Genomic DNA, 23,115 nt, shown 5'->3' with positions numbered 1-23,115 from the left:
AAAATCATTCCATTTTCTTGAGAAATCGTGAGAGGCAGAGCATGGGCAGATTTTTCTTTTTCTGAACTGTGTGTCCGAGATAGAGATAAGATTTTGGTGATTGATGTAATATTGTGAAAGGAGTTTCTGTTTTTCTTTAAATAATGGTTTGGTTGTAATGCGTAAAAGAGTCTTTACGGTCTTTTACAGTCAGGGAAGGGAGGTTGGAGGTTAAGCACATTAAACTTTGATTATAATGTATTTTTCCTTCCACTGATCATGATTTTTATGTCATTTTCAGTTTTCTCCAAAATTACACTCTGATATCATTGTTACCTTGTTACACTATCATTTCAAAACATCTTTCAGAGCTCTGGTCTTAATTCTCTCAAGAGGGCGGAAGATATGTATTCATTTTCATTACATAATGCAGCGTTCAGCAAATGAACCTCGCATCATCTGCTGGTCTTTCTTTCTTTTCAGTTATTAGGTTCTAGCATCTATGTTGTATTTACGGATAGATGCTTGATATCTTTTTGTGCTTTTTGGTTAAAAGCATTCGCAATTGATTCATTGAATATCTCGAACGGGGAGCTGTACCCGATAAAATTGAGAGGAAGGTTATCAATCCCATGATAACCTATCCAACTGTTGGCGTTGATTTGCCCTTTCACTTGGGCATTCAGGGTCAGATTTGCACGCATTTTCATAAAGGACAATCTGTTCACTAACAGGATGTTATAAGAATTATTTCTTATATTTAGAACAATAAAGAAAATATGGACAAACCAGAACATCTTAAATAAGCAGAAAGTAGTCCTTGTCAATTCCATTCATATTTTAAACTTACTGCAATGAAGTCAAAGGCCCTTGTTTTTTCCTCTTTCCTGGAGCTTTCAGCATTTAGAACATGACTAGACAATGGATCGCTCGAAAAATCAAAGCCATCTGGATACATACGAGAAGACCCTTTGCCAATCCCAGAATCAGTCTGCAAGAGGCCTCCAGAATCAGAATTCACTCCCATTCCAAAACGCTGCAAATTAGCCATTGCAGCTAGTAGTTGCTGCTGTGCAAGTGGATTTCCAATGGGTCCAAAGTTCATTGACTGCAATGGAAACATTTGAGGCATCATCATATTTTGTGGGAAGTTATTTATTGGGCCAACTGAGGATAGAAGTGGCGGATTCCCACCCATCATCTGAGAGCTTGGTGCAGTACTAAAAGCCTGATACCCTGTTGGATGATTTTGCTGAAGAAACTGCAGTCCTGCTTGTGGATCATTAGGAATGACATTTGCAGCATTGTTTTTGTCTCTCTGCTGGCTACTGTCTGAAAAGGGTTGACTCACTGATAAAGAGCTAAAAAGATCATCCAAGTTTGCAGACAGTGGAGGAGGTTTGCTCTGGTTTTGCTCTACACTTTGAGAAAAATCACTAAAAAGACTATTTTCTTCCTTGAATGGACTTCTACTCACTTCATTTTCTATTTCACTATCAGCACCAACGACCAGACCAGAGAAAAGATTACCGGTGATGTTACTGCCTTCAGTTACATCGGTGTGAATGGACAAGCCAGCAAAAGGGTCCTCTTCTTTATATAAAGTATTTGTTTCCTCTGTAACAGATTGAATACTCTCACCCAATAAGTCTACCATAGATGATGATGTAGTTTCATTAAGTTTTACTTGTGAAAGATCTTCAGTTGCAAGCAGGTCAATTTCACCAGTGTCTATTAAATCTGGCATCTCAACAGCAACAGGTCTAGTAGAACCATTTGGCTTTTCTAATATTGCCGTTTTATCGTTAACTGTTGGACTACCTCCCAGAAGAGCCAATACCTGTTGCACATCAAAGGTCAAACCATAAATTTAATGCTATAATTCCATAAATAGCTCCAACAAAAATCACTTTCAGACACATTGCAACTTAACACAGCATGTACATCTCAGAATAACGACAATACCTGCTATAAATATTCATGTTCATGAAAATAGCATTTAAAAGTTCAATAAAAACATTGAACAACCTAGTTCAGCTGTTTTGAGATACAGCACACTCTGAGATGAATCTTTTCGTTACAAAGCAGTCTGGGATATGCCCAAATAGACATCAATACCAGCTTTTCACCTTATTGGCTCATTAAGAGTGCACAGCAACAACATTTTAAGTGAAATATTATTGCTAACATTTTCCCTAAAATGACTAGCCTCAATGGAAGCTTTCAATTGTCAGAGGGGGTCCTTGTATGTTTCATGCTAAATGGCTTATAGACAGCTCTGTGAAATAGAGTCTCAATTGGGTTTGGCATTGACAATTATCTTTGAATGGTCATCCAACCATATGTAATTGTAAACATCCATAAGACATCCATGGTGTTATAGATACCCATAAGAATGAACAATGTGATTGAATATAAAATATTATAAGCTCGGAGAGCAAACTATGATAGTCAATCAGAATGTGAATATCTTAAACTCATTCATCCAATGAAAATTGCAGTTGAATAAATCAATACAAACATTGTTGTTGAGCAACGAATCTAAAAGAGCAAGTATAAGCAACTCTCAAATGAAAGACTATAACATGAAATCAGAGCAAATTGAATATTGTTTTTTAGTATAAAACAAAATGGTATAATTAATTCTCAAATCACAAACTATAACAACGAACAGGATTAAGAATGTGTATTAATCAAAATTAAGAAGTGTTAAAAATGCACAAAGCAGTAATTACAACAATCATCATCTCCCATGTTCAATAACTTGTCCTCACTAGAATCGACATTGGAATTCAGATCATCTAGGTGCAAAAATTATATCTCAATAAATCCCAACCAAAACTCCATGTACACATCTATGTATCCAGATCTCCCAATTCAATTAAAGCCTCTCTAATCTCAACAGTTGTTATACTTACAAAGTTACAAAGCACTTTGTACTACTATTTTCTTTGCTCTTCACAGCACTTGCATTTTCACCAGTGAATGCAGTTATAAGTAGACTAATTCATCTAAGCAATAAAGAAATTAGCAACCAAGAAAGATGCAAATTCACAAGCATCTCTAACACTAATAACCATGTAGTTCTACCATCCACTGGGATTACACTAGGCAAGAGTGTCTATCCTCTCGTCTCCCCCTTGAAGCCACACTTGCAAATTTTACCCACTCAACTAAAATATTTGTAACCTTACTCTTGAATAATTTTTCTTATCGGTATGCATAAACTCTTTCCAAACTTTCTCATCACTGATAAGAGACTCTTTAAAAGTAGGCAGATGCCAGTTCAAATTTATGGGTATTAAAAAATATTAAAATTCCCATCTACATTTAATTATGGATTGAAGATATTTGTCATTGAGTGGCAAGGCTGGATCCCTATTGCCAATTGCAACATTCATCTGGACAAGCCTACTGTCGAAAAAGCCTTATAAATCTCTCCGAAGTCACATATCAATGTCAATGTAAGTGAATGAACCTAACAACATGCTGTTATTCATGACACCATATAATTCATATCCCCACATAATCATTACCTAGCAACTATTACTTGGCATTTTTACCCTTATTTCCCTTTGGTGCTACCAAATATTCAAATTATTACACATAATCGTAGTCTAAGAGGAATCTTCTGCCTAAAGCATCATTTGAACACTGTCAATGAAGTATGGTTATTAAACATTTCAATATATCTCGCATCTGTCTCCACCTGTTTCACCCAATGAATGAAATGTCCCCTTTTGGAATATACTTTTGCCCTAAAATCACAAGTTCAATTAAAATAAGAGATATAGTTCATTAAAATACAAACTTATCAATTAACAACTGCCTTTCCAAAATAAATTTTGGTTTAAAGCCTGCAATAAAGTTGGTCAACATTTGAAATGCAATGCATGTCAGCTATTTCCATAAGAATAAGTATTCCAATAACTTATTGATGCATATAACTCAGTTGAACTAACAATTAAATGGTATTCAATATCCAAATCAAGTAATATAAATTCAACTCTCTACTTCCTCTTCAAACAACCAATCATGCTATGGATTGCGAAAAACAACCAAGTCCAACAGCATGGAACATCCAATCAAGACAATTCCATCCAACTTGGGGGCGATGTGCTTACAATATGGGATCCGGCTTCCTACACTCCTTAGAATCATTCCTTATTTATCTATATATGATTGTTTGTAGGAAAAATATGAGTACTAAATAATTAATTTAAAAGAGTCTAAATAGATTGATAATTCCACTATTATCTTAAAGTAAAATACATAATAGAATATATATTACATAATCATATTGCATACCAATCATTTCTAGATCACTGGTTTATTGATTGTAGATTACATGTGTGGGTGTGTGGGTGTGATTTGATCCTCTTAAATTCTTGATGCTTTCCTTGAAACACTGATCTGGCTTACATACCCCTCAAGAGGGAGTGAAGGGTTTTGTCTTTTATGCAGTGACAACTGTTGGAGTTTGTAGCTGCGATAAAAATCTGTCTCCGAGCGTTAATTCAGCATGCGTTAAGGCATGGATATACAAAGAGTTGTATTTCTAATAAAGAGTTCTATTGTTGGGAATTCAAGAGACCTTCAGTTGTAAAGTGAACAAACTCTCGTGTTATATATATATATATATATATATATATATCGCATCTAGCAAAAGGCATTGTACACTTGGATTTCATTATTAATATAAAGATTATTGTTGAGTCTGGGTTTTTCCCTTCATTCTTGAAGGGTTTTCCCAGGATATTTTTGTATGTCTCTTGCATCTTTTTTGGTTATTCGTTATTGCTGTTTATCTGATTTCTGGATTAAAATCCAGCATGGTATCAAAGCCAGGGTAGATAACAGCAATTATAGGAGTTCCTCTTGTTCGTGCTTTTTGTTAGCTCTGGTTGTTTATCCTTGAATCTCCTTGGGTTTTTAGTTGATAGCCTCATTTGTATCAGATTGATTTGTTATGTTCAAATCATTGTGTACTATCATATGCGTGTTTTACATATCATGTCCTCAGATCTCTTGATATTTTGATATATTATTTGGGTTGCATTTGCATGAAGTTCTCAACATGTGCAATGCATTAAGCATCATCTTTTGTTTTTTCTAGACTGCAGTTTGATTGTAGGCTATGGGACTGTGTATGCCTCCTATTCTTTTCCCCTCTATGGAATCTTCTTTATCATCACCGGAAGTGATGATGGCATCAAGCTGATATGATATGCTCAAAATGGAATGCACCGTAGTTTCATCTCCAGTGCACTATCCATCTCATGGGCATCCTCTGACTTGCCTTTACCATCTTTAGACGGATCTTCGTCTTCTTTGTCCAAGTCTCCTTCGCCTAGTCCAAGGGAATTAGGATTTCTGACCGTGCTTATCCTAGTCTTTGTCACAGCTCTGAAGTTCTGTATGGCTCGTTTCGTCTTTATTTCTGTATGTATTTTATCTTAGTATCGTTTGTTGGCTTCTGTTTTTTCAACTTTCGTGGACCCCTTACCCTGTGTCATTTTCTTCTCATATTTTTTATTTTTATTTTCAAGATATCTTCTCGTCAGTTTGAGATGTATGTCTCTTCTTCTTTAACCATGATCTTTCAAACTGCGTTGCCTTGTCTCATCGTGCAGGAGCTGATATGTCATTTCTGAGCGGAAGAATCTTATTATTTAGCGGCGATCCTTTATTTCTATTGATCACCTTCTTTGTAACGGTTATCACTGTCGGCGGTCTCTTTGCCTTCGAGCTTTTGTAGAACTCAGCGACATTTCTTTTGTTTTGGTCTGCTTATCGTCTTTTGCTTTTGAAGTGTCGTGAGTATGAGTTATGTTATGCAAGATGTGAATCAAAGTCTATATTATGCATAACGGTTGCCTCTTAATCTCCCTCATGTCTCCTCAGCGACGACAGAATTCCTATCAATCATCCCTATGGTAAAGAAATGGTCTCGAAGCAGATTGATATTTTGCAAAACAGTAACATCATGAATAAGGTAATGGTGGTGTGCTTCAAAACTTGTGTATCGTGGGAAATGTAAACAACTTTAGTAGTGAGCAAATCAAAATTATCTCTATTCGCATGTCTTCAAAGTTGTGGTATTCAGCTTCAGTTTTACTCTTGCAAGGATATAAGTTCATGCTTTTTGTCCTGAGCAGAGTAACATATTCAATTAGCTAGGGTGGAAAATGAAGGCTATTATGGAGGGGTAAGGTTGGTTATGGTAGCATACAAGATGTTCGTCCATCATTGGATCGGCCACAAGATTGATCTAAAGGGTGACAATTCAGTTTGTCTTATGACACGAATATTCCTCGACAGACCAGGCTTTCAGGTATCAATGTAATAGTGTACGCTGCCTTAAACTGCTTGCTTGATATCTATAACATAAGATACTTAGTGAAAGTGGAAGAAAGGCCAAACTTGATACTCGGTGCAGAGGGAGAATTAGGTATCACTGCTGGTCTCCAGGATCATATCGCACAAGAGTCTATGGCTAGAATTAAGCTTTCTGACATTTTGGACTCCATAGCTCGTAAAATGGCCAGGGTTGTTCTAGGTCAAGTTGACAACTGCACTGGCTCTGACTCCACTTGAAAACTGGAACTGGAGTTCATTTATTGTGATTGTATCTATCAGATAAGTTTGGAAAGGTTGTCTGATAATTCCTTTCACTGTGACTGTACGGTTGAGGAAAACTGCTTTACAAGGAGATAAGTATTATTATTGATCATGAAATTCTTGTTATATTACTGGGAATGGTGTGTGATTTTAGCATTGATTTCTATATTTCTCAGTATGATAGGAAGCAATGGATGATTATATTCAGAAGTCATGCAGACTTGGGAAATGGAAATGTGAACGTTGATATTCAAAGGGAGACTAGTCAGCTTCAAAGGGAGTTGTTTTTGGTTGAGAGGGAGTTTTCGTAGTATCCTTGTTTATTTTTTTCCTTATGCATGCTCTTAATGCTTATGGCATTTGTGAAATTTTCTTATTTTAGAAACAAGCTAGTTATGGTTAACTTTGAGACTTAAATGGAACTACGTCTGATTTTTGTTGTGCCTATTTCTATTCTTGTGTAAATAAATAAGATTGTAAGAATGAACTATGATAACTCTTTCATTCTGGGAAGTGAACATCATGTTGAGAGCCCATGATGACATCACTTTGAAAGATTTCGTGACGGAAGTTGGATGTCATGTTGAGAGACTCCATGACAGTTCACGTTGAGAGATTCTATAATTAATGGCTTAGCTGTGATTCTTACAAGTCTATCATGTTGAGTGATTCCATGATTATTGGTTGGGAACAATTTATTCTATCTATCATTTCGAGTGATTCCATGATTTTCAACTATAAGTAAAATGTTCTTATAGTGTTATAGTGTCATGTTGAGAGATTCCATGACAACATTAGGTTGACAAAATCTATGATGCAAACTGTTTGTGTTTCTTGTAGGGTTTTCATATTGAGTGATTCCATGAGATTTTATAGGATCTATGTGATTGGGTCTTATCATTGACATTTTGGTTGCAGCTTTATGTGACAGTTCAGCTAAAGATTTCTCTCTCACTAAGAGGAAGTGTTGGAGTTTGTAGCTGCGAAAGAAATCTTCATCTTTGGGTGCTAATTCCATTGTAGTCGCGTTGAGCTTCAAAGGACGTTTATGATAATTGTAATATTAAATATAAAGACATGTAATTCAACATGTGTTAGGCATGGAAATACAAAGAGTTGTATTTATAATAAAGAGTTATATCGTTGGGAATTTCAAGAGACCTTCGGTTATAAAGTGAAGAATCTCTCATTTTATATATATCGCATCTAGCGAAAGGCATTGTACACCTGAATTTCATTATCAATAAAATCATCTTTTGTTGTGTGGTTAGGTTTTTCCCTTCATTCTCTAAGGGTTTTCCTAGGATATTTATGTGTGGCATCTTTTCTGGTTATTCAATATTGCTGTTATCTGATTTTTAGGTTAAAATCCAACAACAAACCGCTTAGAAGTGGTGTCTCTTCCTACATGTCCTTTGCCACTCCTTCCAATATATCGCTGTTTGCTATCTTAATGAAACTGCTCCTTAACAAACCTGAGCCTTACCTTAACAAACCATGCCTTACTTCATGTATATGGAGCGTTGTGTATACTCTAGTCTATGTAGCAATGGGAGACTACTGTTTCCTTCTTAATGCTGTCTCAACACAAGTGTTACGTTCCTTCCTAGTGAATCCTTTATTTAAATAACTATAATATCTATTACATATGAAATGCAACATTTCAAGGTCATGTGACTTTCAGTTTGGTTTCATAAAATATGATCAGAAATTTGTATGTATATCTTTCATTCTGTTAATGAATTATTATTTATATGATGATGTAAATTTCATGTGTGGAATACTTGGAAAGATATAAATGGATTTCATTACAAGTGACTTCTGTATATTTTGATTTTGTTAATAAATTATTTTATAATGATGAAGATATCTGATCCTTCCTTTTCAATGGATGCTGGAGGAAACCCACCTCAGAAGTGGAGGAAGAGTATCATCAGCGTAAGGGATATGAACACACGGTGAAGGTCGAAAATGCCATCCGAGCAGGAACCATACTGTGTAACCAGTTATCTCTTTTATTCTAGTGTTAATTAATAATCTTGGCCATACAACCATAGCATCTCATCTTTACCATGATCAGTTGTATATAAATTACATATAGGCAAGCGTGGACAAATAAATGTGTATGTATGTGTTAACGATCATTAATAATTTAAATATATGATCATTATTCAAATAGTTGTATTCCATAAGCAACCATGTATATTGGTGGTTGGGCAAATGAGTATATCTAGTGTAATTTTGGCACTAGATCTTTATCATGTGTGCATTTACATTTATATAAATAAATACAAATCAATATGCATGGGTATATGCAAAATATGTATATGCGACCTTATGCAACTTGATCTTTTATATTATTGCTAATATTATATTGTTATATTGGTGGCTTAACCCAATTTCTGACTTGTTATTGTTAACCATGCCATCGTATATCTTTTTTTTCTTTTCTTTTTTTCCTTTCTGTGTGAACTGTGAGGAGGAATCATCTTTTGGGAATTGGAGAATCATCAAACGGAGGGTATTGGGGTCTGAATGGAGGTCTTTGCACCAGCGAAGGGTCACACTCTAGAGGTCTTAAATCATAACCTCCGTCTCTTGCCTTTAGGAATTTCTGGGCAAGTTTTCTTGATAAGAAAAGCTGTGTTGACATTTTGTGAGCTTGTTATCTTCAAATTTTGGTAGAACTTATTCAATCAGATCTCTGCTACTTTGCAATTCAGCTAAGCAACACTCACTTGATTGCAGGCATGATTCATTCTTTTGCTTGTCAAATCTAAATCGAGTAGCATTTATTTATTTTTTGCATGTGCATTTAAAAAGGGGATGTGATTTAATTCTTGCAAACCAAATTACTAACCATCATATGCTCTTACTAGTGTTTAAGCTCATTTGATCTCAACTATGCTCCACGGAGTTTCCGGGACGGGGACGTTTTAGGGGACGGGAACGTGTTTCCGGTACGGGTACGGGTCGAAGCCAAAATTTAGGGGACGGGACCTCAGGGGACGGCTATAAAATATAGGGAATTTTAAATTTTTTATATATGGAGAATTAGACTTCTTTAGAGATATATTTCTGATATGCATACCATAACAATGATAAATCATAACATTGATAAACCATTCACCATAGAATACATGGAAATTGAAAACTATTAAGATTAGAATCAAAATGAGAATATGATATGATGATATATCCGAATATCGCATACAATTAGCAAAAATGCCCAAAGGCTCCAAGTATCAATCTATCATCATCATGCATGAAATGAAAATCAAAATGACACAATGAAAGTAAATACTAGAAGTGTAAATGAGATGTCCAACTCCATAATAATCAAAAGCAATAATGTATCTGAGTATCTGAAAAGCAGAAAGCCAAATATATGGCTGTCCTCTAGGAATCTAAATCTCTATCTAAATCAAGATCATCATCAATCTCATCCTCTGAATCACTGGCAAGGGTAGGCAGAGGGTCCTCATCCAATGGAACTCCAAGCAGCCCTGGGGGTGTGTTATCCTCATCAATCTGCAATGCATCCTCAGGATTAACATCCCAACGTAGTGCTGGAGTCTGTCGATACTCAAGACTCTGTCGCTCCTGTAGTCGCAATACACTATGAACAGCGACAAGCTTCTCTGATCGTCTAGAGGTAAGGTTGTTCCTCTTGACCGATTGAATGAAGCTATATGTAGACCAATTCCTCTCTGCAGCAGAGGAACTCGCAACCTGTGAGAGAAGACGGGTGGCAAGGGCTTTCAGCTCAGGTGCATCTCTACCATGCCATGTCCACCATCCAATCGGGTCCTTTTGAGCTAATGTAGCTCTATCAGTCCTCGCCTCTGGTCTACCAAATGTTGGACCACGAAGATTGGCAAAGTCAAGCCATTGCCCTCGAATTTTTGCAGCATCCTCTGCACTATACATTTTTGAAAGGGCCTTGAAGAAGCCGTCCTTCACCTATATTGAACAAACAAAAATTAAGAAGTGAGAACTTAGAGTTTATAAACTTTACAAATAAAATAAAATATTTAAAAATGTATTATAAAATCAGAATTCTTTAATAAATTAAACTCACCTCCTCATCATTAGATGGAAGCACTCTCCCAGGCCTTGGTGCATACCATTTTGGATTGACTGCATAGGCTGCCATATGAAGTGGGTTGTTCATAGTGTTCCACCTTTTCATTACAATGGGCTTAAGATGCTCCTCGTAGAACTCCAAAGTAGGTTCCTTATCTTTAACAGCTTGCTTGATCTGCCCAAGCATGCTATCAAAAGTCTCATAAATCTCTCCAAGGCTAGGAGAGTCAGTATCAGCATATCTAATGACCTGCACAATAGGGTCAATGAAGGAGCAAATGTATCTGCAAATGAAAGAAAATTGCAAGTGAGAAACATAATATGTTAAAAAAATCAGCAAGTGCTTAAATCAATTTTTTTTTTTTATTAAATCAGCAATAATAACAATTATGATATCCACCAATTCTTAAGTTTCTTACCTCATTGTGGTCCACCAATGTTCATCTAGGATTCTTCGTTTGACAAGTCTTCCATCTGGGGTGCTTGATTCATGCCATCTATTCCACTCTGCATTGACCACCATGGATTGTAAGGCCTCTTGGACCTCAAGCATCCTCTCCAACAAAATGAAGTAGCTAGCATATCGAGTCTCCACAGGCTTGAGGAATTCTTTTTTGGAAAATGTCCTAAATAATGCAAGAGATGTGTGATGATTGCAAATAAACATTTGCACGTCTCTAGCCTCAAACACCATAGTCTTTATCCAATCAATTTTCCCAAAGTCCTTCAAGGTGTTATTCAATGCATGTACACAACATGGGGTCCAAAAAATGTGTCTATAGGTGCTCTCTATTATCAATCCAGCTGATTTACACACACGGGCTGAATCAGTGACTACTTGCACAACATTTGAAGTCCCTACCTCTTCTATAGCATCCTTCAAAATCTGAAATTGGAAGGATGCATCCTTCTTTTTTCCCGAACAATCAATGGCTCTAAGAAAATAGGCCCCTGCTGTACTAGTGACAATAAGATTGATGAGTGGCCGATGTTTGATATCGGTCCAACCATCCATGATAATAGAACATCCATCACTCATCCATGTTTGCCTCATATCCTCCATCAAAATGTTTACTTTTGAGTACTCTTTGTCAAGGATAGTGGTGCGTAATTTAGTCTCTCCTGGTGGTACAAATGAGGGACCAGCAGCATAAATATCTTTGCACATTTGTTTATAGAATGAGGAACGAGAAACATGGTATGGTATGCCATGAGCAACAAGAAATCTGCCAATGGACTCTTCAGCTCTATCTTTTGCTTGTATGTTAAATAAATCAGCCACATTGGTATCTCTCTTAGTCTTGGCCTTTCCCTTCCCTTTACTAACAGTGCTAGTGGGAGTCAATGAGGGTGTGGGTGTGCTACTCATAGGACCCCCGGATTTCAATAACTCCCCCTCCACATACAACCTATTGGCCTCAAGTTTTTCTTCCTCCGTAATTTTTTTGCAACCTTTCACCCCTTGCCCACCTATCCATAAAAGATGGCAATACACTCTTGTGTAGCTCCCAAAATAATGCTTCTTACATAAATGACACTCCCATTCCCTACTACCCCCCGAATTTTTCTTCTTATTCTTGTCTACTTTTGTGGCAAATTGTAGGAGAGGTTTCTTAGGGTTGAATGGGCCTTTGGCATATTGTTTTAAGGCTTTGGAAGGGCACTCAAATGGATTAGGCATAGGGACATCTACATTAGGCTCATCAATGGCTGCCCTAGGTCTTTTTCTTGGTCTTTGTAATTGTGACACTTGAGTTTCTTGCATGGCAACTTCCATGCTATCACTACTTCCCTCACTCTCACTGCTGCTCATGTTTTTGCCTTTGGATTTTACAATGATTTATAGTATACTGCTGCAAGTTATAGAAAAAAAAAATATTTCAATGTTCCATTAACATGCCCTCTTTATGTCATTGAAAAAAATGAAAAATGACAACAAACAACAATGAAGTTTGAATCAAACAAAAAGAAAATAAAAAACATACCTAGAATGAAGTAGAAATGAAGGCAAAACTTTCTCTTCCACCTCCAAAACACACTCCTCTTTTGTTGTTGTTGAATGTTCAATGTTTTCCTCTTCCTCTTCCCAACTTGCAAACAACTCCAAATGAGCAATGAGCTCCAACTTTAACTATTTAAGAAGACACATTAGGGTTAACAACTTAACATCCATGTGGGCCCTAGGCGGAATAGAAAAGATTAAATTTTTTTTAAAAAAAACCATTTTTTTTAACTTTTTAACTCACCCATGGCCGGCTGGAAAATAGGGGACGGCGTGGGCAAAAGGGTACGGGCGAGGGACGGGAACGCCGTCCCCGGTACGGAAATCCGTACCCAAGTTTCCTACGAAATTTTTTTTTGCGTTTCGGGGACCGTCCCCTTTCCCCTCAAAAAGGGACGTCGCAGGGTACGTCCAAAATCCGTACCCGCGTCCCCGTTTCGTACCCGGTACGGGTACTAGGGTACAGAGGCAGGGGACGCGTCCCCGTGGAGCATAGGATCTCAAGCATTGAAAATGACAGAATTTATAAATGGTTTCTGATTTGCTTATGCATTGCAAACCTCATAATTAAGATCTCTATCTTCCTAACAGCTCTATTTTATTGATGAGTCTAACCAAATCAATGCTTGGTTAGCACACTTTCAAATGAAGTACAGATATCCTAAACAAGTTTGTCATGAACCTACATTAATGGCATTATAGTTTCACGTGCATTGCATATAGCAAAAGACATGTTACATTTGAATCAGATTTCAAAATGAGAAGCTCATACCATTCATGTTGAGCATGGGCTGTCTTTTTTTATTTAATACTTGATGCAAGAGCATCCTGCGTGCAACAACAATCTTGCATCACCCAAAAATATTTTCTTTCGATTGTTTTAATAAGGATTGTCTTAATGCAAAGTTGCTGTCTATGGAGGCTTGCTACTTAGTAAGTCAGTCATACGAGCTCGGAATGTTCAAATTTCAGAGGTGAAGGTTCATTTTAGATGTATCAACTTGTCAATGGAGTTTCATGGCCAGATTGTATGTATTTGTGAAGTTATTGCAGATTTTTGGTGTGTAAATTTGGTATAAAAACCTCATGCTCAGTTTTTAAGGCCTTAGAGGCCCCGGATGAGGTCTCAAAACTCAATGGATTGACGCTTACATGGATCCAAGCCTGTAGATCAGAAGCTGAGGTTTCCAAAAAGTGGTTATAATAGCCAATCGGAGCAACAGTTCAAGAGTTATGGCCTTCCGAAGTTGGCCTACCTGAAATTTCTAAAATAAATGTCAAAGGTGTATTTGGCCAACTCTATATGTATTGTTAGGGTCTATCGGCCCTAAGTATTAAGTTTGAGTGTCTAGAACCTTCCCAGGCGGCATAAAATTGCTTATTTAAGAAAGGCTCGAACATTGTCTAGGACAGCTCTGGGTGATTAGTTCACAGCTCTGTCTTGTAGATTACTGTAATGAAGGCGCCCATGTGGGTTAGCATATTGTAATTGTGAATTTTGTAATTCCGCATTTGCGGCAATAATAAGAAGCCCATATTTCATTCTCACAAATTGTTGTTGTTTTTGTTATGTGTTTTTGGTATTAAGGGGAGCACCCTTCATCAAGTGGTATAAGAGCCAAGTTCATTAGTGGTATCAGAGCATACCTTCATCAAGTGGTATCAAAGTTGGAGTTCTTGAGTGTGTGGACAGATCCTTGACTATGAGGCAATTCACACTAGGATTGTGGTTTGGGCTAAGCATGTAGACAGATCGCCGATTGTGAGGCAATTTACATTAGGGTTTTAGCAGAAGCGCAAAGATGCCTCCACAAAGAGTTGTACCTGTTACGGTTGAGGGGTTTCTAGCCCTCCAGAGGCAAATGCAAGCATTGCAAGAACAAATGCGTAGAATGAATCTTGCCGTGAGAGATGATGAAAGTGGAGATGAAGGAGAAGAAGGGGGAAATGTTGAACAAGCAATAGAAGAAGTTTTGAACCCAGAGGAGGAAAAGATTTTTAAGGCCATTTCCAAGATTGGAAAAAAGGCCTAAGTTTGATATTCCCGCATTTTCGGGAAATCTAAATCCGGAGGAATTGATCGATTAGATGAATGAATTGGAAGAGTACTTTGAATGTGAAGATATTGAAGATTCAATTAGGGTAAAGTTTGCAAAGGCCAAATTAAAAGGTTCGGCAAAGATTTGGTGACAGGAGATCCAGTTGGAGCGAAGTAGAAGAGGGAAGGACAAAATCACCAGATGGGATCGAATGATAGCTAAAACGAAGAGACGATTCATTCCCATAGATTATGAGCTTGATCTGCTAAAGAAGATGCAAGGGCTGAAGCAAGCAGGAAGATCTGTTCAAGAGTATACCGAGGAGTTCTACCGAATTCTCATAAGAACCGGCCATGCAGAAGCCGATAAGGAGAAAGTTGCCCATTATTTTAATGGGTTAAGGCCAAGCATTCAAGAGGAGTTGAGCCTGGTTCGAATGAACAGTATTGAGGAGGCGTACCAGTTTTCCCTAAGAGTAGAGGAGAAGCTGAGCAAAAAGTTTGATAACAAACATAGTGGTCAAGGTCATAGTCGAAGATTAGGCGGGCGATCTTATGGAGACCGAAATGATGATCAAAAGAACAAGGATGAGGTTGGAAGTAGCAATCAAAACCAGAGGGGAAACAATTTGAATCGTTTCCAAAACCAAAATAATAGAGGTCAAAGAGGAAGAGGAAGAGGGCAAGGATCTAGAAGAGGCCGTTTCCATGCGAAATGTTTTCCTTGCGAAGAAGGGCATAGAGCATTTGAATGTTCCCAATGCCAAGGAGGGACAGATCGAAGAACAAAAGGCCAGGCCAGAGTTGCACATGTTGACGAAGATGCTAAATCATCACATTCTGAAGATGCTAAGAGAGGAGAAGTCTTAGTGAACAGAAGTGTCCTACTGAGTGGTGAGAATGAACCTGATCAAAGGAGGAGCTTGTTCCACACAAGGTGCAAATGTGAAGATAAGTGTTATGATGTGATCATTGATGGAGGACGTACTGAGAATTTGGTGTCAGAAAAGATGGTCACAAAGTTGAAGAGGCAGAAACACCTGCATCCATACCGTATTGCCTAGGTGCAAGATGACCATAAGGTCATGGTCAATAAGCAATGCTCTGTGAAGTTCAATATTGGAAGCTACCAAAATGAGGTACTGTGTAATATCATACCTATGGACTTATGTCATTTGTTGTTGGGTAGGTCGTGGCAGTTTGACAGGCATACTGTACACGATGGACAAGCAAATACCTACACTCTGACCAAGGATGGAGTGAAACATAAGTTGAAGCCATTAAAGGAGAAAGAAGAAAAGGTATGTAATGCTGCCGAAATATGTTTCGTTGATGGAAAGGAGTTTCTCCAAGGTATGAAGCGCGAGCATGTGTTTTGCTCTAATTCCAAAAGATGGTATATAAGTAAAGGAAGTACCTACAAAAGTTACAAATTTGTTGGGAGAATTTCCTGATATTGTGTCAGATAATGTACCTGATGGATTACGCCCAGTGAGGAAGATCAGTCACTAGATGGATTTGATTCCAAAAGCCAGTTTTCCAAACAAGACAGTACACAAAATGACACCAGCTGAAAGTGAAGAGTTGAATAGACAAGTTCATGAGTTGCTGCAGAAAGGGTTGATTTGAAAGAGTCTGAGTCCATGTGTTGTACCGGCAGTATTAGCACCAAACAAGAATGGAGAATGGAGGATAGAGGATGTGCACAAATTCTCACGCTATCAACAAGATCACAATCAAGTACTGATTTCCATTGCCAAGGATGGATGATATTATAGACTGTTTGAGTGGAATCGTGTATTTCACAAAAATAGATCTGAAGAGTGGATACCACCAGATTTGCATCAAAGAAGGTGATGAATGGAAGACTGCCTTCAAAACAAGGGAAAGACTCTACGAGTGGTTAGTCATGCCTGTTGGGCTAACCAATGCACCAACCACTTCCATGAGGCTCATGAATGAGGTACTGAAGGAGTTTCTAGGTAAGTTTGTCATTGTTTACCTAGATGATATTTTGATCTTTAGTAAGACATTGGAGGAGCATTTGATGCATATCCGAAAGGTGTTTAATAAGTTGAGAAAAGAAAAGTTGCTGATAAACCTGAAGAAGTGCAGTTTTGTGAAGAAGTTGGTGTACTTGAGATTTGTAGTTTCAACAGAAGGTCTAAAAATGGACCCAGAGAAAGTGAAGGTTATCCTTGAATGGCCTAATCCAAAGAGTGCTACAGAGATAAGATCTTTTCATGGATTGGCTAGTTTTTTGAGAAAGTTCATAAGAGGTTTTAGCAGTATTTGTAGACCCTTGACTAAAACAATGAGAGAGGATAGGAAAAAATTTAAGCTAATTGGAGCAGATGAGAGTTCCAATCTGTTGAAGGAGAAAGTTACAAAGCAGCTTGTTTTAGCGCTTCCAGATTTTAACAAGGTGTTTCAAGTAGACTGTGATGCTAGTGGTACTATAATAGGAGTTGTTTTGAGCCAAAACGGTAAACTTGTTGCTTAATTCAGTGAGAAATTGAATGATGCTAAAAGAAAATATTTTGTTTATGATCAGGAATTTTATGCTATAGTTCAGGCATTAAAGAAGTGGAGACACTATCTTCTTCCTAAAGAGTTTATTTTGTATACTGATCATTAAGCCTTGCAATATTTGAATAGTCAAGGAAAATTAAACCAAAGGCATTTGAAGTGGGTTGAGTTTTTGCAGAGTTGTACATTTCTTTTGAAACACGGGAGTGTAAAGTCTAATAGAGTTGCAAATGCTCTTGGTGGAAGACAACTTTTGCTGATGGAAATGCAGATTGAGGTGGTTGGGCTCAAGGAACTCAGTAATTTGTATCCAAAGGATCCTGATTTTGGTGAAGCTTGGAAAGCGTGTACAGAACCTGTTACACTTGACAGGACAAAGTGGTTGGATTTCATAATCCAAGATGGTATATTGTTCAAAGGGAATCAGTTGTGCATTCTCAAAAGTTATATGAGGGAGAAAATCATCAAGGAGAAGCATAGTAGAGGATTGGCTCGACACTTTGGTAGAGATAAAACTATTGCTTCGGTTATTGAGAACTATTATTGGCCACAATTGCAGCAAGATGTAAAAAAGTTTGTACAGAGTTGCAGAGTATGTCAAATGGCAAAAGGAGTGAAGCAAAATACGAGGTTGTATCGGCGATTACTTGTAGCAGAGAAACCGTGGAGGATGTCAGCATAGATTTCATTTTTAGATTACCAAGGACTCAACGAGGGCATGATGCAATTTTTGTAGTGGTTGATAGGTTTTCAAAGATGGCCCATTTCATTCCTTGCAAGAAGACTAGTGATGTTGTTCATGTAGTAGAGATGTTTTTTAGAGAGGTGGTGAGACTATATGGTCTACCAAAGAGTATAGTTTCACATCGAGATACCAAGTTTGTTAGAAATTTCTGGCGTACATTGTGGAAGAAATTGAAGACAGATTTGAAGTTCAGTTCATCACATCATCCACAGACTGATGGACAGACTGAAGTTGTGAATCACAGTTTGGGAAACTTGTTGAGATGTTTGGTTGGAGATAACCCAAAAGGATGGGATCTGATTTTACCACAGGCAGAATTCGTATATAATAATTCTATCAACAAGAGTACTGGTAAATCACCATTCCAGATTGTATATGGGAGAGGTCCCAGAAATGCTTTTGAATTGAGGCAGTTGGATAAAGGAGAGATAAGTAGTGCTGAAGCAAAAGAATTTTTTGAACATTTGAATGACATTCATGAGGAGGTGAGGAAGCGCATTACAAAGATGAATACACAGTACAAGACTAAGGAAAATGTGAAAAGGAGGTATAAGGAATTTCATATTGGAGATGAAGTCATAGTTCATTTAAGAAAGGAGCGTTTTCCAGTTGGTACATATAATAAACTAAAAATGAAGAAGTTTGGATTGTGCAAGATAGTGAAAAGGCATGATTCTGGAAATGCCTATGAAGTGGAGTAAGCTGTTGAATTGAATATTTCACCAGTCTTTAACATTTCAAATTTGACTACGTATTATGAAGGAAGTGATGGAGAAGAAGTTGCAAAAACGCAGTACAGTATTCCAGCAGCTAGTTCGACTACAAATAAGATTGAGGAGATACTGGATAGTTGTGTTAGCAAAAGCACAAGGAACAAAACTTTTGAAGATTACCTAGTCAAATGGAAAGAGAGTCTAGTAGAAGATTCATCATGGCTAACAAGGAAGGAGGTTAACCATCTTGGTTTTCCTCTGAACACCTGAAACTTGACGAGGTCACTTCTCAAATTACCCCGGGTGTCTGATGCAAGAGCATCCTGGGTATAAGAGCAATCTTGCATCACCCAAAAATATTTCCTTTTAATTGTTTCAATAAGGGTTGTCTTAATGCAATGTTGTTGTCTGAGGAGGCTTGCTACTTAGTAAGTCAGTCATATGAGCTCTAAATGTTCTAATTTCAGAGGTGAAGGTTCATTTTAGATGTATCAACTTGTCAGTGGAGTTTCATGGCCAGATTATATATATTCGTGAAGTTATTGCAAATTTTCAATGTGTAATTTTGGTATAAAAACTTTAGGATCAATTTTGAAGGTGTATTTGGCCGACTCTATATGTATTGTTAGGGTCTATCGGCCTTAGGTATTAAGTTTTAGTGTCTAGAACCTTCCCAGGCGACATAAAATTGCTTATTTAAGAAACGCCCAAACATTGTCTAGGACAGCTCTGGGTGATTAGTTCATAGCTTTGTCTTGCAGATTACTGTAATGAAGGCGCCCATGTGGGTTAGCATATTATAATTATGAATTTTGTAATTCCGCATTTGCGGCAATAATAAGAAGCCCATATTTCATTCTTGCAAATTGTTGTTTCTTTGTTTCTGTTATATGTTTTTGGTATTAAGAGGAGCACCTTTCATCAAGTGGTATCAGAGCCAGGTTTATCAATGGTATCAGAGTGTACCTTCATCAATACTTGAAACTCTTGGTAAAAAAAAGAAAGTAAACCTTCCATTTTTTATGAGGAGTGGATTGTATGATTAAAAAGAAATATGTAGCCAATAAAGGAGTATGGTATGCCAGTCAAACCCATCTTGTAAATTGTGGTTGCATGTCAATCTGGTTTATATGGATCTGATCATAATCTATTTCAATAATGTCTGATCAATTCCCTTAGAGTTCTTTTCTATTTCTGCCCTTAAGACTTAGCTGGTGTGGACAAAACATTAAGGTCTATTTTCCTGGGATAGGAAGCTGCTAACCAGAAATCCTATCTGCTCGAGTCATCAATAGAGATGTAGGTTGGATGTGAATTTTGATTTGGGATATGAATCTGCATATTAATGTGTACTTGCATATCAGTTATTATTTAAACACCAGGCATGAACTTGCAAAGCTGTATGGATCTGCATGTTAATTGTGAAACTATATATCAATTGTAAGAGTTGCACATCCGTTACGAATCCATCTTCCTATTTGGAGTCTGTAAATCAGTTGAGAATTCTGAATATCCAATGTGTATGGCTTGCTAGTTATGAATCCTCGATGTTTATGGCATTCTTTATTATTGCATGGTGGTTGAAAACACCCTAACCTTCTATCATTGATCTTAACCCATACATGCAATTGAATTTCCTAAGCCATGAAGTAATTAACCATTTACTTACATCTGATATAATAAGCTTGACAGTTCATTAGTACTTGAAATCTCATAAATAATACGACAATAGATAAGCTTCTATTATAAGTTAATGGTTATTAATTTGTAATCTATTGTTAATACTAGAATGTTTCTAATATTTATTTAGTCTGTAGATAATTGTTAGATTTCTTTTAGCTAGAATAGAAAGCTTCTAGTCTTTACGAACATTTCCTAAGGAAACATCGTTTCATTCTTTTGTATATATAGACCTCTCGATCTCTGTTAATAACAAACAAGTATTTTACCAATTACTTAATAACATAGTATCAGAGCATGCTTGAATTATTATTTTTCGAAAATAATAATTTCTTAGTTGAAATTTTCAAATCTTTATTTTTGAAATTAATTTTTTCCTAATTTAATTGCTTCAAAATACCTAGTTTCAGCTAGCGTTTTAGAAACAAGTATCTACAAAATCACGTTTGTTTTCTAGCTCGGAATTGGCGAATTTCTTCTACAACTTGCAATTTTTTTCACTGGAAAATCGCATTTTTTGGTTTGCTGATTCCCAACTTCAAAAATCATCCTCAGACATCGTGGGTTTCCAGAGCTAACTTGTATGCTCACATATGTAGTTGTTGGGGCTCATTTTTCTGACAAATCGCAGCATCCATTGACATTTTTCTCATGAGGTCACACGTCCGCTAAAATCATGATTTTAGGGTGATGAATCTATTTTTTTATGTCAACTCTTCATCATTTGTACCATCTCAACAAGAATGCCTCTATTCATGAAAAAATAAGTCGTTCTTTGTCTGCAGACTCCATTTTTCTGCAACTTCTTCCTTCAATGGCCATCGAGTAGGGTTTTGCTCAAAAAACTAAATTTTGAGCTCAAAAAATTTCTAATTTTGGTTTCTTGGTGGGTTTTTCACGAGCTCAATTGGTTGTCAAATTTTTCTGGGTGCCTCGATTTTTGAGCTAGCAAATCCAAAAACTAACAACATATTCTTTTTGGGTTTTTTGAGCTCTCTTCTACATACCACTTCAAACTTTTTGGGTCTTTCATTTTTTTGACTCGAAGTACGTGCCTTCACAGATTTTCATGCTTTTTTCATTGAAAAACGTGCTATGGCATCTCTAACTAATATTTTGCTTGAGTGCAATTCAAAATTCAATGGTCGGAATTATGGCACTTGGAAGCAGCAGATGGTAGCAATTTTTGAATATCGGAATACCTATAAGATTGTTCTAGGTGTTACACAGCATCTGACTACCCCTGGTACTGATCAAGATACATGGGATCTGAATAATCAGAAGGTTGTGATGCTTCTCAAATTATTCATAGCTAATGATCAACTCTCTTAGAATCCATACAGCAAGATAGTTGTCGAGATATGGGCACATCTCAAAATTCTTCATGAGACTTCTGACCAAAGCAGAGCTTTCTTCTTGAAGATGGATGAGCAAACACTGCTCTAGGCTCACCTAAATAGGGTTCAAGAAAATTGTGATCAGTTGCTTGCCATTAGTCGCAAGATGGAGGAAGAGGATATTGTGATTATCACTCTCCGAAGTTTCCCAAGTCCTACGAGCATTTTATCGAGACTCTCAACATCATGTCTTCTGATGTGATCTAAGTTCACCAATCTCTACACACTTTTGTTTCAACAAAATCGGTGGAAACAACAGTTCAACAGTAGTTCCAGCTCCACCTCCACAAAGTAAACCTTTGTTGCTAAATCCTTTCAAAAGGATAAAGGCAAGTCTCAGCATAAGTCCTCTGCTTCAGCTTCAAAAGGCTCTCGGAAGAACATTGAATACAACTATTGCCACAAGTTTGGTCACATGGAGATTGAATGTCGGAATTGCTTAGCTGCCTAATCTAAGCAATTAGGTTCGCAACCCAAAGTGAACAGTACAGAGAATACTAAGCAAACAGAATCTACCTTTTACACCTTCATGGCTAAAAGACCTGTAGATCATGTGAAGTCGTCTGCCTAGTATATTGATTTAAGTGCCTCTCACCATTTCACCCACCGCAAAGACTAGTTTGTTGACTACCAGCCTTATTCAGATTCTATTATTTTTTGTGGAGGAGAAGAGTACACAGTTGTCAGTAAAGGCAACATTTAGATTCAATCCGCTGGGAGGAATCTCATTTTCCTTGATGTGTACTACATTCCAAGGATGGAACTAAATCTACTCTCAGTTAGTCAATTACTACAACATTCTCCATAGTTCGATGTCACCTTCAATTCACATCAGTGTACCATCACTAATAGGGTGACTCAGTGTATTGTTGTAGTGGGTCTTAGGGATCATGTTCTTTTCCGACTTACTGATTCTAGTGATTCTTGGGACTTATCTATGGCTTCTCGGCAATCTTCTGTTAGCACACTTTGGCATCAGCAGTATAGGCACTTAAATGTGCAATATCTCTCTCAGCTTGTTCGGGAAGATCTTGTCCTCAGTTTGCTAAAGATTTAGACACATCGGCTTGGAGTTTGTGATGCATGCCAAGCTGGGAAGCAACATCACACACCTTTCACTGGTGGTGATTCATGGCAAGCTTCTCAAGTACTTTAGCTTGTTCATGTTGATATCTGCGGCCCTATGACCACTCTTGTTCTTGGGTCCAGGTATTTTCTATTGTTCATTGATGATTTCAGTAGAAAAATGTGAGTATACTTTCTTAAAAGGAAATCAGATAAATTTTTTGTCTTTTAGAAGTTTAAACCTTTAGTTGAAAAAGAGT

At 37.2% G+C, this 23,115-nt stretch overlaps 2 protein-coding genes across 2 annotated transcripts in view; both read right to left on the bottom strand.

Moving 5' to 3' along the window:
* The window catches only part of LOC149570965 (ENTH/VHS family protein), a 67,595-nt gene that overhangs the window by 12,579 nt on the left and 31,901 nt on the right, over positions 1-23,115 (bottom strand). Inside the window, exon 4 of the mRNA XM_089812512.1 lies at positions 830-1,819. Within this exon, the coding sequence (XP_089668638.1) occupies positions 830-1,819 (990 nt within the window). The remainder of the gene's footprint in view (positions 1-829; positions 1,820-23,115) is intronic.
* Positions 9,884-12,817, bottom strand: LOC149570966 (uncharacterized). Its single transcript, XM_089812510.1, has 4 exons — positions 12,672-12,817; positions 11,106-12,539; positions 10,682-10,970; positions 9,884-10,563 (listed from the first exon to the last, which is right to left on the bottom strand). The coding sequence occupies exons 2-4, from the start codon at positions 12,497-12,499 to the stop codon at positions 10,000-10,002; spliced, it is 2,247 nt and encodes a 748-aa protein (XP_089668636.1). The 5' UTR covers positions 12,500-12,539; positions 12,672-12,817; the 3' UTR covers positions 9,884-9,999.

Source organism: Cupressus sempervirens, chromosome 2 (assembly GCF_028749045.1).
Source record: "Cupressus sempervirens isolate cs-2001-9-10 chromosome 2, ASM2874904v1, whole genome shotgun sequence".
Taxonomy (NCBI): Eukaryota; Viridiplantae; Streptophyta; class Pinopsida; order Cupressales; family Cupressaceae; genus Cupressus; species Cupressus sempervirens.
Note: the sequence above shows the minus strand (reverse complement) of the source record. Positions and strands in the feature narration are given on the sequence as shown.

Excerpts from the sequence above, each read along its gene's own strand:
- LOC149570966 (XM_089812510.1), bottom strand. The coding sequence starts at position 12,499 with ATGAGCAGCAGTGAGAGTGAGGGAAGTAGTGATAGCATGGAAGTTGCC. Across the intron at positions 10,971-11,105 it reads CATTGGTGGACCACAATGAG|ATACATTTGCTCCTTCATTG; the intron begins GTAAGAAACTTA and ends TTTCATTTGCAG. Across the intron at positions 10,564-10,681 it reads TTCCATCTAATGATGAGGAG|GTGAAGGACGGCTTCTTCAA; the intron begins GTGAGTTTAATT and ends TGTTCAATATAG.